Genomic DNA, 18,521 nt, shown 5'->3' with positions numbered 1-18,521 from the left:
CGGCCGGCTGTCCCCGCGGGAGGGCAGCGGCCGAGCGCGCCCCGCGGCGGTGCCGGTAACGGGGTGGCACCGCCGGATGCGGGCCGGGGGGCGGCAGCCAGCCCCGCTGGGAGAGCCAGGGCGGCGGGGAGCGGCACGGGCTGCGCCCCAGAGGGGTCTTTAAAAAAACCGATGCAACAATGAAAGCAGCCTTAAAGGAGTTTAAAAGGCTTGATAGCAAAAGCGGGGTACGTTTCCCGCTAAAGCATCGTTTCAGAGGGGATTTGTTTGATGGTTAGCTTCCCTTAAAAGCCCTGTGCAACTTCGCGTTGTTAGCCAGAAGTGCTCATCACAGCCAGACCATCCTGAGAAGCAGCTTGGGGCAGTATTGCTATGGACCTTAAAAGGGAAAAAAGCAAATTACTGGCGAGTTACATAGTACAGATAGCAAAGCCGTTAGCTTCAGCGTATGCTTCAGCTGCTTCTCAGTGTTGTGTACTGCAAAGCTTGGGCCTAACAGATAAATCAGTAAAATACTGAGTAAGCTGAATGCACTTTTGTGCAGAACTGTAATTTTTAATTTCTTTTGATATGACATTAGGTCCTGCATTTTCTGTTTTTTTTGACTCTTATGTCCTGAATTTCTGAAACTGAACTCCACTCCTCATTGTAATCCCCCGGGTTGCTATTAAACAGCTGCTATTTTTTAACTTACAGGGAATTACACTTCCCTTCTAGCTCTATCATGTATGTATGTACGCAACGGTCTTTTGGTAAAAGCCATAAAACAGTTCTACTTATCAGCTTCACACATAAGTAAATCTGTCACTTTGATAAACAAGTTCTGTTAATACTGTATTTTTTTCTCACAATGCACTTAGAATTTGTCAGAGCTTAAGAAGAGAAAAATGTTCTGTATTCCAGTTGTAAACATGAATGACTGACTTCAGGGAGTTTGAGAGGAAAAATGTGCCTTGCATTAAAAAATTGCTCAGAAGAAGACTTAAGAGTGAGAGATGAGCGCAGTTAGAAACAGCTGTCAGGTTAAAGGTACTGGTAATGGCCTAATCCTTTTCATCTACATAAGTGCTTTTCATCTATGTCAATATCTTGTCTCTTTCAGAGACAGCGAGACAGCAGCTCAAGAGTTAACGCTGCCTTCTTTGCACTTGATCTCCTAAACAGTCTTGACTATTTCAGCAGCCAGGGGGAACTGTTTTGATGCTGAATAGCATTTTCAACCTTTACATACAGTAGCAGGATGTTTTGTTTAGCCTTCTGCATAGATTTAAGCTGTAGCCAATTTAAAACAAACAAAAAAACCCCTTCAGTTTACTCAAAGACTGTGGTACAGTGATACAGCTGTGGCCAAGGGAAGGGAGGTGCAAACCCCAAACCTTCGTGTGGTTTTTGTGTTGCGACAAAAGGTTTGTATCCTAAGCAAAGATCTCCAAACAGACTGTTTAAATTGGAGTTGTATGTTGCAGTACATGTCACAGTTCCACTCAGTTCCTGGTTTCACATACATGTTAAAAAAAAAAGGCAGTTCTGTTCAGACAGAATATCCCCCGCTGTTTCCAGTGATATCTATGTGCAGAAGATGCACTTCTGCTGAGACCTGGATTACATCTAGCTGTAGAAGTGGCGAGGGATTTATCATCACGAGTAAAGTGTTTTAGCCAAAGATGTGACTTCAAAATGAGTAAAAAGGGGAACATTAAGGCTTTGTTTGTTTGTTCAGCAAGGTACCACTTCAGTATCTTGGAAATTCAGAAAGCACTCTGTATTTTCATCTCCATCTAGTTTTATGCATAAAGGATAAGAAAAACTGTGGAGAAGGAAGAAATCAAGTGCAGTGAGGAAAATTCTTACAGCTCGTACATCTACAGCCTTAGAGACATAGTTTAAAGTGCATTTCAAACACTAAAGCCAGCTTGCAGATGTGTGACTGCTTGGATTCAGAACTCAGCTTGAATGCTGAAGCTGCCTTCAGTCAAATATGTAATTGTGTTTAATGTATGCCTCTGTAAAACCCACACATAAGACATCCTGAAAGAAAGCTTAACCCTCTCTCCCTTTCTTTGCCGCTTCTGCAGGAAACTATGCCCCAGACGCCAATATTTTCCAGCATGCTTGGTTCCAGTTGTAGTGGGCAAGTGCAGCCAGACATGGGAGAGAGATGTGTGGACCCTGTTTATCAGGATGGGAACCTTGTTTCTGGATCACTGGAGGCCTTGATAGAGCGCCTGGTGCCCACCATGGACTATTACCCAGATGTGAGTAGTCACTGAAAGGTTTTTAATGCCCATGGTTTTACTGCATTAGTATCTGGACTGGTACTTTCTCATGAAATTCTACCTCTGATTCAAGATTAAGATGTAGGCTAAAGATGCATTTATTTTACTGGCAATATTCATTCACTGAAGATGTTGCTCAATAGGGATATTCTCTGTTTTTAAATGAGAGCACTTGTTAGAAAGATAAAGCCATCTTAAACTCAAATGGGTGCCTTAAGAACCAATTAAAAGCAGCATAAGCTACAGAATTTTCATAATTCTAAGCTGCTTTAGCTCTAATGCAGCCAAGATTAACTACTAACCAGCTCCTACCTAGGGAAGCAGACCTGAAAACAGCTCTAGTATTTTTTCCTGTAATTTTCTATGCATATCATAGTTAGGTCATTGGACAAAAAAAAAAAAAAGAAACCACAACCCAAAATAGATTCTAATTAAAATACTCTCTTTCTCAAGACATTTTAATGGGCCAGTGCTGTAATAATGTATGTTCTCGAGCCTGAAAATGATTTTGAGCATCCTCATTGCAGTCCTCAAAGTGAATAGTACTTATAACTCTGGGGTATGCAGTAAGAATCTGAACCTAGGATATTACTAAGATATCACTTTATCGCTTTATATTACTCTGTATGCCCATTAATGAAAGATATTATTGAAACAAGCAGCCAAAGATCAGAGAGGCTATATAACATATAATCTACTTCAGCTCTGAAGGAGGAGCAGCTATGACAGAAGTATCCCAGCACTTTGAAAAACAAAAGGGAGCAGGAAACTGCAGTCACTATTAACTTGTATGTCAAACAATGTTTGTTGTAGTGGGCCATCTTGTATGTTTCTCTAACTTGTGTAGAACATTTTATTGTGGTCTCATTTAAATCACAAAGTCCCTCCAAGCTCCCACATATAACACCACACATCCTCACAGTCGTCACCCACAGAAAAGGGACTCTCCATGTGAGAGTTCAGTGGTAATATGCAGCAGAATTGCTGGATTATGGATTAAAAAAGCAAAACCAGCATAGTTTACTATTCCAGTTCAAAAGTAATCCTAAACCTTATATTTAAGTGTGGCTAACATACAATTGTGCTGTCAGTACCAAATCCTTTATGAGACTTGGAGGGGTAACCATTGGTAGACATTAAATCTCCGTTCCACACCCCCAAGTGCAGAGTGTAGAACAGATGCACAGAAGAAAGCAGTGGGTAGAGAGCTGGCGTGGTGTAACAGTGGAACAGCTTTAGGCTAATCCAAGGAGTCAGTTCCTTGTCTTTTGTGTGTTACTGGAATATGGTTACTTGTTACGTGGATTTCGGGACTGTAGCTAAGTTCTTTAAGCAGCTGCTAATGTACATCCCTTATTGTACCTTGTAACATAAAATCTATTTATAACACAGCTACTCTGAAAATGGTTCCATAAAGTGAGTATTACTTGAGGGGTCTACAACTTATTTTGGAATGCTGCTAGTTTCCATGGTGCTATCCCCTTCAGATCCCGTGCAAGAGCGAATTACAAACCAAGCAGGCATGGACCCCACCCTGCAAGCTGCAGTTTAAATAGACAGCCAGCTCTCAGCTGAACATCCAACAGAAGCAGTCAAGGGGAGCTCCAGGGAAAGAGACAACAGCATTAAACCAAATTCATCTCTTCTACAGCATAACACATACCCTTGAGTTAAATCAGATCACCCAATTTAGCTGAAAGGATTAATTATGAGTAGATAAATAAGCTCTGAACTTAAGGAAGGAGCTGTATTTGAGTCATCTACAAACCCAAGTTTTCTATTTCACTTCAGTTACATGTTTATACTTCATTTCATGCTCATTTGTGGTTTTAGGGGAGTTGCCACAGAGGGTTAGTGGTAGCCATTTAGGCTGATATCCTGTCAGAAGAGTATCCAGTTCTGTATGTTCAAGAGAGAAGTATCAAAACCTCTCAGTCTCATGTCTCTGGCTACTCATACACAGAAAGGCAGCAAGGTATCACCAATTAATTCTCACCAAGAGAAGCTACTGGTAACATTAGAGCAGAGGTTACCTTAGTTTCAGAGTGACACAGTTGTAATGGCAGTACTCATCCAAGTTTTCTGATTAATTTGTCTGAGCACAATGCTCAGAAGGCATTCCTGCCTGTGTGCACATTGAGCTTATGATCACAGTAACCTTCTGGACTGAAGAAAAGGGAGTGGGGGAGAGAGTAAACACAGAGTATCTTTCTGTGCTGGTTACAGAAGCAAAACAAAAATGTATTTGCCATGTTGGCAGAGCACAGGCAAGGGAGGACAGGAAAGATAAGCGCCTACATTTGTGTTCCACTCTTTTGAGTCTTGTTTGTGTGCAGGGACTTGCTCAGCACATAGGAAATGTATACTCATGAGACAGAGGAGTTCAGGAGGTTAGGAATGGAATGTACCAGTCTGCAACCCTTGTGCCCAAGCAAGAAAATATTTGAAGAAAATATTTCACAAACACAAAGTTTCAGAATGAGCAGTGAGGGCACACAGATAAATTTTACTTTTTCCCTCCTCCTCGAGAAGTCAGCAGTGCATTCTTGGGTCAGAGAGTAACAATTCCTTCTTTAGTCTTGTGCACTCATGCTCTGTCTTTTTTTTAAAATATAATTCAGCTCATCTCTTAGCAACAACTTTAGGCACTAAAGGAATCTGGCTTCTTATTCTCTTGCAAAGCACAAGCCCCTTTTGTGTCTACTTACGTTCTTCCAAGTGCAGAAAGGAATTTTTTTTTTTTTTTGCCTGTCCTCCCAAATACCTGTCACTTTCAGGATAAATGGAGCTTAACTTTCACTCTTATAGCTTATGGAAGCATTTTTTAATCATTCTTTATCAAACCAGCTAGCTTCAGAGCTAAATTTCCTTCTCCAAACCATCCTCTTCATGGCCAGAGGACTGCCTGAGAGACTGTAGGTTTTTACACCGTTAGAACATTTAGCCTGTATACAGTAGTGCAGATGCAGCAAATCACATAAATCCTTGATCTAGATAAGGCATATGACATTAATATCTTTACTATCCAAAAGAATTGTGTTCCTAGCCACTGAGACCTGCCACTAAGCTGAAATGCATGGCTTAGTTCAGTCTGAAATTTCTTTATTGGATAAGGAGTGGCTACTAGCAGAGAGGTAAGGAAATGGGGGGGTCAGTACTGCTGTCATTTTTAATTTGGTTCTTAGTTGTAGTCCTTGTCTGTGTCAGTAATAAAAGTATCAAAAAACTCTCTCAATTTGATACCAGTATAGTGTAAACCAGCATATCTTGATTGACCACACTGGAACAATTTTGGCTTCCAAAGTAACAAACCTAGTTCCAGTGAAGTGACTTTAAAAAATTGAATAAAGATACAGCAGATGGATTCCAGAAGGAACAATTTGTTTCTCAAGAACCTAAAAGCCTAATGCTGTCTGAAAAAACATTGCATGGGCCCAGTACAGCTATTACTGATTACAGAGACACATCAGCAAGCCTGAAATGGAAAGTACACACTGTCATGGCCTGTATCTTCCTACATCTTGCCAGTTCAAAACTTCTATGAACATCCTGTAAAACATTATCAAGGAAAGCAAATAAAAGCACAGGTCATCTCTCTGTGTCACACTTTTCTTGCTGTGTGAGTGGCCCTTTCTCAGAGTCACTCTGGAAAAACCCTGTGCCACATCACACAAGCTTCCACCAAGGATACCAATGCTAAAATTACTACAAGAAGCAAAATTACATCTTTGCTTGAAAGAATGTGTTCCTGCTTATCAGAGCAAAGGTCACTGCCAGGGCAGCGTGGCTTAAGTTGTGGTTCCCTGTACATACACATACAGACATCTTTCAGACAGGCCTCTCAACTCCCAAAGCAAGAATGTGGGGAAGGGATCAAAGTGTCAAGTCCTTTTTTTGTCTCCCCCACCCATCTCGTCTCTCAAATGCAAAATAGAGTAAAAGTGAGGGCTGCTTCAAGTCTTCAGTGCAAAAGTTTTCACACAACCCAGTGACAGCTGACACACCCAACATTAAATTCCTGTTCCACATAGTTCAGACTCACAGATTTAAGTTCAGGGACAACGACGATAGCAATGAACACATGAGATAGCTGCAAAATATAACAGAGGATAACTAGGCATAGTTAAACACACAAACACATACCCCAAATCTCACAACCCAACACTATTCTTTCTGGTGCTTGCATTCTGAGTAGGAGCATATCAGTTTAGGAATAATTTTCCTATGCACAAGAGTAGATGATTTGATATGTTGTCCCATAACACAACCAAGTCCCCTTTTGTGAGTTAGGTTAGCTTTTCAGCCTGATTTTAGTGCCCATTACACATCACATACACAACCCATAAATTTTGATAGAATTGGTGATTTTCATGTTTTTGTCACTATAAACTCTGAAATTCTGGAGAGACATGAAATATCAAACAGAAGCCTAATTTCTTAGATATCCAGACATACACTTGTGGGCCATGCTTGCCACCATGCCATCGAGGGGGGAGGCCTTGCTCTCAGTGTCCTGTCACTGCCCTGCCCACCTGCTCAGTCACCAAGAGCTCTGTTGTTAGATGGCCCCACAGTCCATCTTCTGGAGGCATCAGTGGAAGCACTCAGGAACCTGACCTAAACTGTCCATCCAGTTAGCCCTTCTCCTCCTCTCTTCCTCCATTCATAAACAATAAGGCAAAGACTATGGATAAACCCTGGTTTTGGTTGTACAGAATTAATGCTATTCCTAATTTAATACATGAACCCCAGCACTAATAAGATCCTCAAATCAGAATGAGCATTTTAAATGCCTCTGCTGTATCACGCTCCACTCTGTTCTTTTGTCAGCTTCCTCCAGAAGCTCAGGACAGAGTGGTATGTCTAGATATGTGTTTAATCTATTATATTTTTCACTCAGTCCCAGAACACTGTGACTTTTAGGGTTTTTTTTTTGTTTGTTTAAAAAAAAAAAGATCCTTTTGCCGTGATATTTGGTAGTTAGTGCTAAATTTGTATTACAGGGCACACTGAGTACTAGAGATGTGAAAACATTTTTCATTAATAGCACATTTTATTGTGATTAGAGAGAGAAACACCATAACCTCTTTGGGGTCATAAAGATACCATTCTTGTTTAACTATAAGTGTGTTTTAGAGACTGCAAGGAACAGAATTTGGTAGCTGATAGTAGAGATACTGTATGTTAGACAACTGGTCCTAAGATTTTAGCTGTCTCAGTTCACTTGCCCAGTCCAAGGTGGTACAAGCTCACGCTGACTATTTAAATGCACTTGTCTGTGTCCTGCAAAGTCACATTGCTAAAACATGGTCAAAGTAACAGTGCACATTTCAAACATAAAAAAGGTTAATTGAAGTACTTGGTCAAGGAGATCCACTATAATTTCCCAACTCCACATTTTGTCAGAAAGCCTAAGGAAAAAAGGGAAGTACTTATGAGATGCTACTGTCATTAGTCAGGCAATTACAGTCCAATACAGAAGCCCAGATTCAAACACTGAACCCAGACTAGGACACAAAAGCATCCTCACTTCAATTAAACTATCCAGAATATGATACAATGGATACACGTCCAGAGTACCATACAATGCATCACAGCTTTTAAATCTCAAATGGAGAGGTTATTTCTAATGAGACATCATCATTGTTGGTATTTATTAGCAGTGTTCATATTCAAAAGACTCTGAAACAAGCCCCAAAAAACTAAAGTCAAACTTAAAACTACATTATTGTCATAGGCCCCCAATCTAAGTGAAAACTTTTGTCAGTGATTGTGGGGAGAAAGGAATAAAAATCCCCATACATTAAGACATTACAGCTGTGGTTTGGAATACATATGAAGCAGTTTCCTGCAGCTCAGTGAAAAACAATCACTCTTAAAGAAACAAAGCAGCATTAGATAGTGGTGTTTAAAAGTCATAACATCCTACATTAGATATATTTCATTTGTGCTTTTGGTTAAGTGATGACTAATTAGGCACACTGAGTCTGGCATTTTAAAAGGAAATCATTTGATAATTGGAAAACCCCACAGTTAACAGCCTTAAAGCCTATAGCATTTCCTTTTAACAGAGCTAGAAAAGACCAACATTCATCTGGAGACAGGAAAAATTACAGAAATTTTAAATGGAGGAAACTTACATTCATAGGTTACAGATTAGTTTTTCCAAGGAAGACAGATTAGTTTTGCTAAAGTTTTTCAACTTGCTTTGTTATTTTTGCATTGTTTCTTTTCTCCTTCCACAGAGAACTTACATCTTCACTTTCCTGTTGAGCTCACGAGTCTTCATTCACCCACACGAGCTCCTGGCTAAAGTGGGGCAGATCTGCATTAAACAGAAGCAGCAGCTGGAAACGGGGACTGAGGCAGAAAAGGTAAATGGACCATTACATCCCTCAGTTAGCTGGGCTGCTGTCACTTATTTTCCACTCTCTCCTCATTGTAAAGCTAAATAGACTGATAAAGAATAATATGAAATTGTAATTGGCATTTGCTGCTGGATGCACTCGTATTTGGGTCTTTTTCCTTGAAGTACCTTCACTTAATTTGCTGGCCACATTTGCTAGAGGTTATGCCCTGCCTTACCAGTCAGCTGCAGGTCAGTGCTGTGCACCAGAGCAATATCTGCCATGAAACCTGCCCAGCAAGCTGGTTTGCACTTTTGAGCTTTGACCAAGTAAGGAAAATCAGATTCTAGAAGAACCCTTTCTCCAGTCAGCCTCACCATCCTATTAGAGTTAGCAATAACCTCTGTTGTTAGGTTATTGTTGGGGTCAGTATAACAGTAAATCCGAAAGTTACCTCTCACAAAAATTAAAGAGATGCACTTATTTAAAAAGGTAACCTACACTGACATGGTTTACTACAATCAGTTAAACCAAACTTACATCCATCTAAGTGTCACCATTTGCAAAGTGTGTATTAAAAGACTTTGGACTGAAATTGAAGTTCCAGGAAAGTCCAAGCTGGGAATCAAATAAGAGTGACAGAAACAGGATGGTACCAACAAGTATTTAAAGACCTAAATTGTTTAAATCCTGGGCATATTTTGGAACCTTTCTTCTCTGATGAGAAATTACATGCTCACATGCCTCATCTTCAGCACATTAATAGTCCCATTTTGTTTTCTCCCTGGTGTGTCTGTACTCTGAGTGAGGAGCACAAAAGGCAGCCCTTGTTTGTCAATAAAGAGTTTTTGACAGCAATACTGACTTAAGGCTTTTTCTCCCATACTATTCCTGATGTGCAGCCTCTTATTAACATCACAAAATTGCTCCACAGGACAAACTAACCATGGTGCAAAATTTCATCCAGGTCAGTCCCCTGATCTGCTCTCCAAATATCTGCATAGCTCATCCTGTAGGTGGCTGGGGAAGCCAAGGGCCGGGGAAAGAAGGTGCCAGAACCACTGCATCCAGTCCTGTACTCAGAGGTGATAATTGTCCCCAGCACCACTGCCAAACTTAATTTGTGACTGAGCACACTCTGCTCTGTAAGTTGTAATGGTTCCTCAGCACCACGTAACTAAACAACAGAGATGGGAACATCTAAAAGATGCCAGGACCATCTGAAATATGGAATGAGTCAATCTGAGCTGTACGCAGGGAAAGACTGCTGTGAGCAGAAAGTGTCCAAATACATCTGTGAAATACTTGGATTTAAAATGAATGGGATAGAAGATGAAACTTTCGTGAATAACAATGCACTTCAGAGATTTTCAAATGAAAGCAGTCTCTGGGGACTAAATCAGCTGGGTATTTAGAGATACAATACTAATTGTAAAGTAGTATTAGTGTGGCTTCTCAGCAGATGTGTTAAAAAGTCATGGCTTCCTAGTAGAAATTAAATGGCATTATATCCTAACAACAGGATGTCCAACAGAGCAGCTCATATTCCAAACACCCACATTCTTTCACCTGCTGGCAGCTTGGAAATGGGCCTGCAGGAAAACCAGCAAACAGCAGGGTGACAATAAAACACTTTTGGGATGTGGCTTTAATTTACATGCTCTTTCTACTATGCCCTTGATCCATTCCTACCTCCTTAATATAAACTGTAATTTTTTCCTGCCTTCTAAACACAAACTTCTTGGAAAACACTACCTAAACTTCTAACATTCCTCTCAAAATGCTACTTTACTGCCCTCTGCTGCAAGCACCTGTTTTACAGAACAATTTGGCCACTAGCATTTGCAAACATTTGTTTTTCTACATGGCAACAAATAAAATCTCATTTCACATGCAGGATAAAAACTCTTGACTCAAGATACTCTTAAGTATTCAGTCATAATCCATGAAGGTATCATCAGCTACCAGTACCTTCTAATTAAGTGGCTGCATAGCAGGAAATAGCTGACAAAAGCAGTCAAAGCATCTCTGATCATTTCTGATAGAGTTTGCTTATGCAAATCTCTTAAGACAAGCTGGACAGCTTGGTGCCCTGGATAGCATGTGAGCTGAGGAAGCAGCAAGAAACCAGGTTTTGAAGTTACACACCACAATACTTATCATTCTGTTGGTTTTGACACTATGGCTAGCCAAAGAGTTCTACAGAAATACAACCCAGAGAAAAATGTATTGAAAAGAAAAACACTGTGAGGTGTCTTGGAGGCTGCTTAGAGTCCTTTTAACTACTCATAAAAAGCAAGAATTTCACAGTTTAAGACATCAATTATAACATACAAGTCAGTAGTTAAGACTGACCATAAAGGAGAAAACTTTACTCTCCATAAGTGCATCAGAGATTGGAAAGTCTCAAATGAGATTATCAGGGAAAAATCACTTGTATAGTATTATTGAATGGAAAAAAACCCCTGTTTTTACCACTATGGTACATTTTTTCTGCAGCTAGAGAGTATTTTATGTATCTAAAGTTAAAGAAGAAATAACAGGAGAATGTAGAAGTTAGTTTCTATTAAGTCTGTTTTGCCAGTCTTTGAATATGTAAGTCCCTTCAAAAATTACTATATCCCCTGGGTTTTGATGCCAGTAAGTTCTCCTTTTTAAAACCAAAGAATAAAAAAAATACTCATAACCAGTTCATTGCCATTAAATCTTTCCTACAAGCTCAGTACTGCTATTGCCCTCCTTTCTAATGAAAAGTTGTTTTTCAGTCCTGTCTTGTCTCATGCAGAACAAGGTCAATCCACAGTACTTAATAGAATTATTTTTCTTCTCAAAGAAATATTTGTGGGAGAAGTATTCCCATGGACTCCAGAGAATTCTGTCAGGCCTCACAAGGGGAGGCTCGTGTCTGGAGTAGGACTAGAGAAAAGTAGGTTGGTAGGTTTATTGCAACCATGACAGAAAGGAAACTGTGCTGCTACCCACAGATCTGTGAGGTTTCCATCTGGGTTACCACATGCACCAAGCCTGTCACGCTGCTTTGGGCTTCATCAGAGTGCACATGAAACAGAAATCCCATGTTCTGCTACACTGAGGTCTTTTAGCATTGTGCTCAGAAAGTGTACACCTTATTTTCATGAGTGGTAAAAAGCATCTGATGAAACATTAAGCTTTTTTAAACCTGAAGAGTGATACAGTTTGCAGTTTGTCTTGCAACATTCCTAACTTTCCATACTAAGAAGGCAGACCATAACAACTCAAAAGTAGATACAATGGGAAATCAGTGTTCATAAATCACTGTGTTTTAACCTGTGCATGGAGTATAATCTGGGGTAATTTGGCTGAGTACTACAAGCACAAAGCTTCACTTTTCTCCTTCAAACCTTTTCCTTCTATATCAGTGCCTAAAAAAACTGATGAAATATAGCCTGGTGTTACACTGCACCTACTTCAAATCATGACAGCTAATGCTACCTCTTCAGTGGGCTCCTGGTCTTTAAGGAGCAATCTTACACACAGCAGCACTAAAAAAGCATCAGCTATGACTGATTTAGTCTCTTCTGCTGCTGGGGTCAGTCTAGACAACCCATAAATTCTTTATGAACTGAGTGTTCATATGGAGATGTTTGCCATGGCCTGAGGTGAGATTTTGAAACCTTTCTGCTCTCACCACTCCTTTTGCAGTTCCAAAAATTAAAAAGCAAGGATAGTCAGGATGATTAATACTGAAAAACAGTTCTGTAGCAGCTTTTGGTAAACAAAAGTGGAGTAGGCACATACCTGTTAACTTTAATTGAGTGGAAGTGCACTCCCTGGCTGATTAATTGTCCATCACCACCTACAGATTATTCAGGCTCCATGCATTTCCTAGGAAATAAGTATAAATTGTCTTTTCCCCAAGGCAGATGACAGTGGGAGTTTGGAGGACAGGCAGCAATAATCTGGAGCTCTGTCCCACACTTGAGAAATAGCTTGAAGCTGCACATGAGGGGCACTGAGACGCTGCTTTGCAGGAGTGCCCACTGCTGGCAAAAAGAATGGTGATGTTTTCTTTTTGGCCTCCCTATCCAGCTATTCTGTGTTTCTCTCATTAGCAGCATCGATTAAATGCTGTCAATAAAAACAGGTAGGAAATGCATGCTAGCAGTTTGCAGGTCTTAAACCAAAAACAGCCCAAGAAAATTCCCTCTAGACTTACAAGGAGGCACTGGCTTATTCTCAGATATGGAGGATTCAAGGGTGCATGGTTTAACTTCAAAGTTCTTATCAATGATTATTAATATCCTCATTGACTATATAATGATGAGATATACTTTAAAAAACAAAACAAAACCAGCTTTGTCACACTGACCTTTGGTTTTGATTAAATAAACTGGGACATACCATCATGAGATGATGCTTTGGCAGGAGTTGCTACCAGCATTTGAAGACATTCTCTATTTGTCTTACAGCAGTTTCCTGTGGTGACACTCACATGTTCAGTCCCCTCCTGCCCCCCAAAGAGGCTGCTGGGCAGTGCAGTGAGGGAAGGGCTGTGCTGTGCCTGGGGGGACGTCTGCACTTACACAAGTGGGGAGGGAACACAAAGCAAAGCTTCCTCTTTTTCCTCAGTGCATCACAAGTTGGGTAGGAGGATAAATATAACCTGAATTAAGGTTTGATTCTTCTTGTTCTTGAAAAGTGTACTTAGCACTCACTCTCCCAATTTTATAAGAGTGCTCCCTTATATGTACTGGTGCTGCTGTCCATCGATACAATGGAGGGGGGAGTAATTGGCATCCAGTTCAGGTCTAACCGATGAAAAGCCTTAGATGAGTCACCGGTAACAAAAAAAAAAATTTAGAAAACTACTATTCCTTCTCCTTTCTGTGGATGATAGCTTTCTGAGCCAATACCTTTTATTTTCAAAGTCTGTTTTGATTTAGACATCGTGGAGAGAACACATACATCTCTCCTGTCATTCATTTATTTAATTTACAGCTCAGTCTGGATGGTCTGATAAATTCTATGGAACAGAAATATCTTTGTGAACATTTTTCATGGAAGACAGTTGGTAGAGTGCTGTGGTTTGAATTCAAACACTACAGTACTGCTGCCTCAGATGGCGTAAATCAGCTTAAATCCCATGGATTTCAGTTAAATAAGTCACTTGAACTGTTCTGTCACCTTTGTGGTTTTATACAGCTAACCTTGAAAATATCTTCAAAGTGTTTGGTAAGAGACATTACCAAGCTATCATGAAAGGAGGCTAAATGATACTATTTAGGAATCTAGTGCACAGTGAAATATGTTCTTTTTTTTGGTTCCCCTCACCTACTATTAATGCAAAGTATTTTCAAGGGTGTTTCTAGATTTCTGTGAACATTTATCAGTTAATTTAATTTGCAGTTAGACAGGTCTATGGTCAGTAATCAACTCATTGTTTCTTTCCTAGGCAAAACTAAAATCCTTCGCTGCCAAAATCATTCAGCTCCTGAAGGAATGGACTGAAACTTTCCCCTATGATTTCCAAGATGAAAAATCCATGAAAGAGTTGAAGGAGATTGCTCACAGGATCACACAATGTGATGAGGTAGGGGTGGGAGGAGGAAAAAAAAGTTAAGTGCTCAAGCAGTATTCGACAGCTGTTACATGAACTGTGCCATGTTCTGTACAATCCTGCAGGCAGTATTTTCTAAATGAACTGCAGCAGCAGTTGCTAAGCTGTCAGGGTAACCACAGGACATGGGCTACCTGATGGACTTAATGGTCCATTAGCAGAAACTGTCTATGTCTAATCACCACACGTAAGAAGAAGAGAGAAAATAGTCATGACAATGTGAAAAATGACTGTGGTGTGGAAGGAGAAAGAGCAGTAACTATAATGGCTCAAGGGGATTTAGTAATGAATTACACGCCATCCTTTGTGCATTGTTACTACTCTGTAGGTCCAAGTTCTGCAAGACACACCAACTAGTTGTATCAAATGTACCCTTGGCCAAGGTGAAGATGTTTATTACTTAGTAGCTCATTCCCGGCTTCTAACAATAATAAGCAGCTGGTTTATTGCAATGTTTCAGGGGACAGCCACAGTATTGCTACAAAGTTTACCTTTGAGCTCTGCTGGCTAGTCCATCACCAGTCTTAACAGCTCTGAGTTTCTAGCCTGTGAAGAAAACTAGGCCTTGAAAAAACCTTCTAAAGCAAACAGATAAAGCAAATTGGAATAAAACCAAGGGCTGTTGGTTTTTGGCGGAGGGGGGAGCAAGGGGGCCAGGGGAGGGGGGTTGTTGGGGTTTTTTGTTTATTTTGGCTTTTTTAGAACACTCACAAAGCCTACACGTTTTGTTCATTGGGAAAGTCACTGTTAACAACCAATAGAACCATTAGGAGGAACTGGGAAGACAGTGGTAGTAGGTGTTTTTGTTGATTCAAGTACAGAGAAAATGAAGAACAACAGGTCTGACAGCACGGCATGAATCAGGGGTGGGACAATAGAGTGAGGTGTTGCCAAGCAGTCAGAAGGAAGCACGTTGGGTTTGTTGCATCAGCAAAGATGTTTGCCTGGGTGCTGTATGAGAATGGCAGTGCCTCAGCAGGAGGGAAGAGGAAATGGGACTATAACATGCCTTCTCTTCTCTTTGCAGACAAGGGCAGAGGGGTGCATGTGGGCAGAGGTAATACTGTGAAAGGGGACTTGGCAGAGGCTTTATTTAGAGTCTCTATCTTAGTATTGAATTTGTCTGTCACTTTGAACTAGAAAGAAGTTGTGCCCTTTCTTTCTTTCTCTTCCCCTCCCTTCCCACTCTTATGTATGAATAATTGTCATTTGAGAAAAACCTGTATTCATGGCATGGCTCAGTGCTGTGGTGTCCGAGGCATGTGATGACATCCATTAATTACAGCACCACCATATTTACCCCCTTAACAAGGCTACCAGCCAAGTTCCATCATTGTAGAGCTGTGCCCCCTGTGACCCTTAGGAAATACTAATTTGAAGCTGACAACAAGCAGCTCTCACACTAAGTTTTTGTTACCACATCAAATTACCCTCCATACTATGCCTCAGTGTGGAATTATGGTAAAGGCTGGGGGTTTATTTTGTATTTTAAAGCTTTTTCAAATCCCCTTAAGGATACTGTTCTTCTTACATAAGGCAGAAAATCAACTGAGAACACACACAAAGCAGTCAGGTGTTGTCCTAGTGATATCAGTCAGCGTACCAAATAGCTAAAGCTACAGCCAGGATTGCACCCCAAAGTTGGTAAAAATGAACTCAAACAAGTACAAATCATTGTACAGTCACTGGCTTATCTTCCAAAGTGGTAGGGAAAATTAGGGTAAAACTAGTAATTAAAGGAAACTGTTAAAACTCTTAAGGACATTTGTCTAAGCATTAAGATGCTATAAATTCATAATAGCTGAAGTAAGCCATGGCTTTTCATGTCTGAGTTTCTTTGTTCACTTTTGCATAATGTCTGCAATACTCTCACCTATCTTCAAGTGTCATTTTCTACAATCCATATCAGCAAGTCTGCTTCCTCCCAGACACGGGGGCAAGTCAGGCACAGCAGCTGAAGACAAACCACTCACAGTGGGAAGCTCAGCACACCAGAGAGCGGAATTCTGCTTTGTTTCAGTTGCCTCCACCAGGCTCCCTTGGCATTTCTGAACACTTGTAGCACAGTATCAGAAATTACTCCAGACAGCTGCTGTTCAGCAGTAATCCAGCCTCAAGATGAGCTACACTGCCTTCAGCTTTTCATTTGATTTCACTTGGGAGTCAGATTATTGCCTTGTAAAGCCCCATTCTGACACCATTATTGCTTAATTATAGCACGCAATATACAAGTATTTGGTAGTCATCATCTCTCACATCTGCTACATAATTTCAGTCATCGCTGCACATTAGTGGCTCCTTTGAATGGTCACAGATTCATTGCAGTTCTTTCTAGCATGTCCCATTGACTGGCAGAAGTGAACCTTGTGGTTAACTTCAAGAAAAGTAATTTGCATGAAAGCAAGAGAACGATTCTGTGAGGAAAAGAAGGACTATCTGGGTGAATTAATTTTCCCAACAGCAGAAGAAACCTAGGTCATTTAAAGCAGTAGCAGACAGAATGGAGGACTAGGAAAGTGATCAAGTTAGCTCTCTGGAGTTGATCTCAGAGAAATGGCTATAGGACACAATGGCAGAAAAAAAAAAAATCCCCTTAGTTGTCAACACACTGAGCAGATGGATTATGTTCCTGTGGCTTTACCTTTCAATGAATCCTTACAAATCTTATGTTTCAAATCTGCACATGATAAACAGGAATGGCATTTTAGTTGTCCAAGAACATGATATATATTGTGCTCTTATATAAATATTTGGATGCTGTAGCTATTCAAAGCTAAGTCAGGATATTTTAGGGCTATATTCCTGGATATCATGTGAATTCCCTGGATTCCACTTGGGCTAGACAGACTGGATTCATCAGTGGGTCTGATCAGAATGAGAGCTTTTTGGCACTTGGTACACAGAGGTTCCAGGAAGCCTTGTGCAAGGAACTCCAGTACCTTTCAGGTGCCCGCTGCAGCTGCTCACATGGATGCCCTTGAAATGGGGCACTACCCAAAGGAGCAGAGCAGCCAGCCAAGCAGGCATAACCATGTCATTATGGAGTTGTGTGGGAATTTAGGACAAGGTCATTTGTCACAGAATGATCAGCTCAGAAAAGATGAAAGAAAATGGATAATAGGCATTTATTTTTCCGAGTCAGAAATTCTCTGGTGATCCATGTCTGCAATAGCTAAAGGTTTTCAGCAGTTGTTGTTTCTCCCTTTTGCTTAGGAAAATGGAACAGTGAAAAAGATCATTAGCCAGATGACACAGAATCTCCTGATGGCCCTCTCTGCACGGAGCCAATACCAGGAAATCAGAGAGAAATTCCGGCAGCCCGTTACTGACAAGGGCACCATCCTCAAAACCAAGCCCCAGTCAACTCAAAAGGACATCCTGAGTGTGTGCTGTGACCCTCTGATCCTGGCACAGCAGCTGACCTACATCGAACTGGTGAGACACTGATTGGGGGGCAGTATTCTGTTTTCCATTTACTAAATATTAATATATTCATCAATATGAATTTAGCTATGGCTTCACTGAGAGCCTCCAGTGTATTAATAGCAAAATACCAAGTCAAGTAATGAACAAGAGCAATTAGGTACACTGATAAAAGCACCTCACACACCTACACTGTAGGAAGATAAAGTTACCAAAAAGTTCTCTTAACCTTGATTTTTTTCACTGAACTCTCTGTTTGTCTGTACAACGACAATCTCTCCTCTCTCCAAACACAGGAAAGGGTGAGCAACATTTACCCAGAGGATCTGATGCAGATTGTCAGCCACATGGACTCCCTGGATAATCACAAGGTACAAAAAGGTGTACAGAGGGAAAAAGAAACAAAAATGAACCAGAGTAAAAGATAGTACTCCATCATTTTGAGTACAAGAAAGTGCAAGAAAGACTGACATTTCTAAGCTTCTTTAAGCTCATGCCTTAAAAAATGTGCAAGAGGATTTTATCAAGATATGAAGAGGAAGCTCATCCTTTGGTAAACTTTGACTTTATCATGACACAGGGGAGGTTTAACGAGCAACCTGTTCTCTTACAGTGCCGAAGTGATGTGACCAAAACCTATAATTTGGAGGCCTATGACAATTGGTTCAATTGTCTCAGCATGCTGGTGGCTACAGAGATTTGTCGGGTAGGTATTCATAGAAAACAAGATAGCAAAGGGATCCTAGCCTTAAGGACAAGAGGCAGGCAGTGGTCTAAATGAGATTTAAACATTAGCAGTGCAATTAAAGATAATAGCATTATTCAAGCATTAAGTTATTTGCATGCTCATATGATTAAGAGTTCAAGGCTATGTTCTCT

The 18,521-nt window shown here is 40.5% G+C and overlaps 1 protein-coding gene across 3 annotated transcripts in view; it reads left to right on the top strand.

Moving 5' to 3' along the window:
* Window positions 1-18,521, top strand: part of RASGEF1A (RasGEF domain family member 1A) — a 155,761-nt gene that overhangs the window by 128,642 nt on the left and 8,598 nt on the right. For all 3 annotated transcript variants that reach the window (XM_042033173.1, XM_042033170.1, XM_042033172.1), the window contains 6 exons: window positions 2,076-2,255; window positions 8,522-8,650; window positions 14,055-14,192; window positions 17,433-17,654; window positions 17,939-18,013; window positions 18,256-18,348. In XM_042033173.1, the coding sequence (XP_041889107.1) occupies window positions 2,082-2,255; window positions 8,522-8,650; window positions 14,055-14,192; window positions 17,433-17,654; window positions 17,939-18,013; window positions 18,256-18,348 (831 nt within the window). In that variant the 5' untranslated portion in view covers window positions 2,076-2,081. The remainder of the gene's footprint in view (window positions 1-2,075; window positions 2,256-8,521; window positions 8,651-14,054; window positions 14,193-17,432; window positions 17,655-17,938; window positions 18,014-18,255; window positions 18,349-18,521) is intronic.

The sequence above is a fragment of the Corvus kubaryi genome, unplaced genomic scaffold (assembly GCF_017639235.1).
Source record: "Corvus kubaryi isolate FWS band 111438036 unplaced genomic scaffold, C.kubaryi_AGA036_p1.0 37357, whole genome shotgun sequence".
Taxonomy (NCBI): Eukaryota; Metazoa; Chordata; class Aves; order Passeriformes; family Corvidae; genus Corvus; species Corvus kubaryi.
Note: the sequence above shows the minus strand (reverse complement) of the source record. Positions and strands in the feature narration are given on the sequence as shown.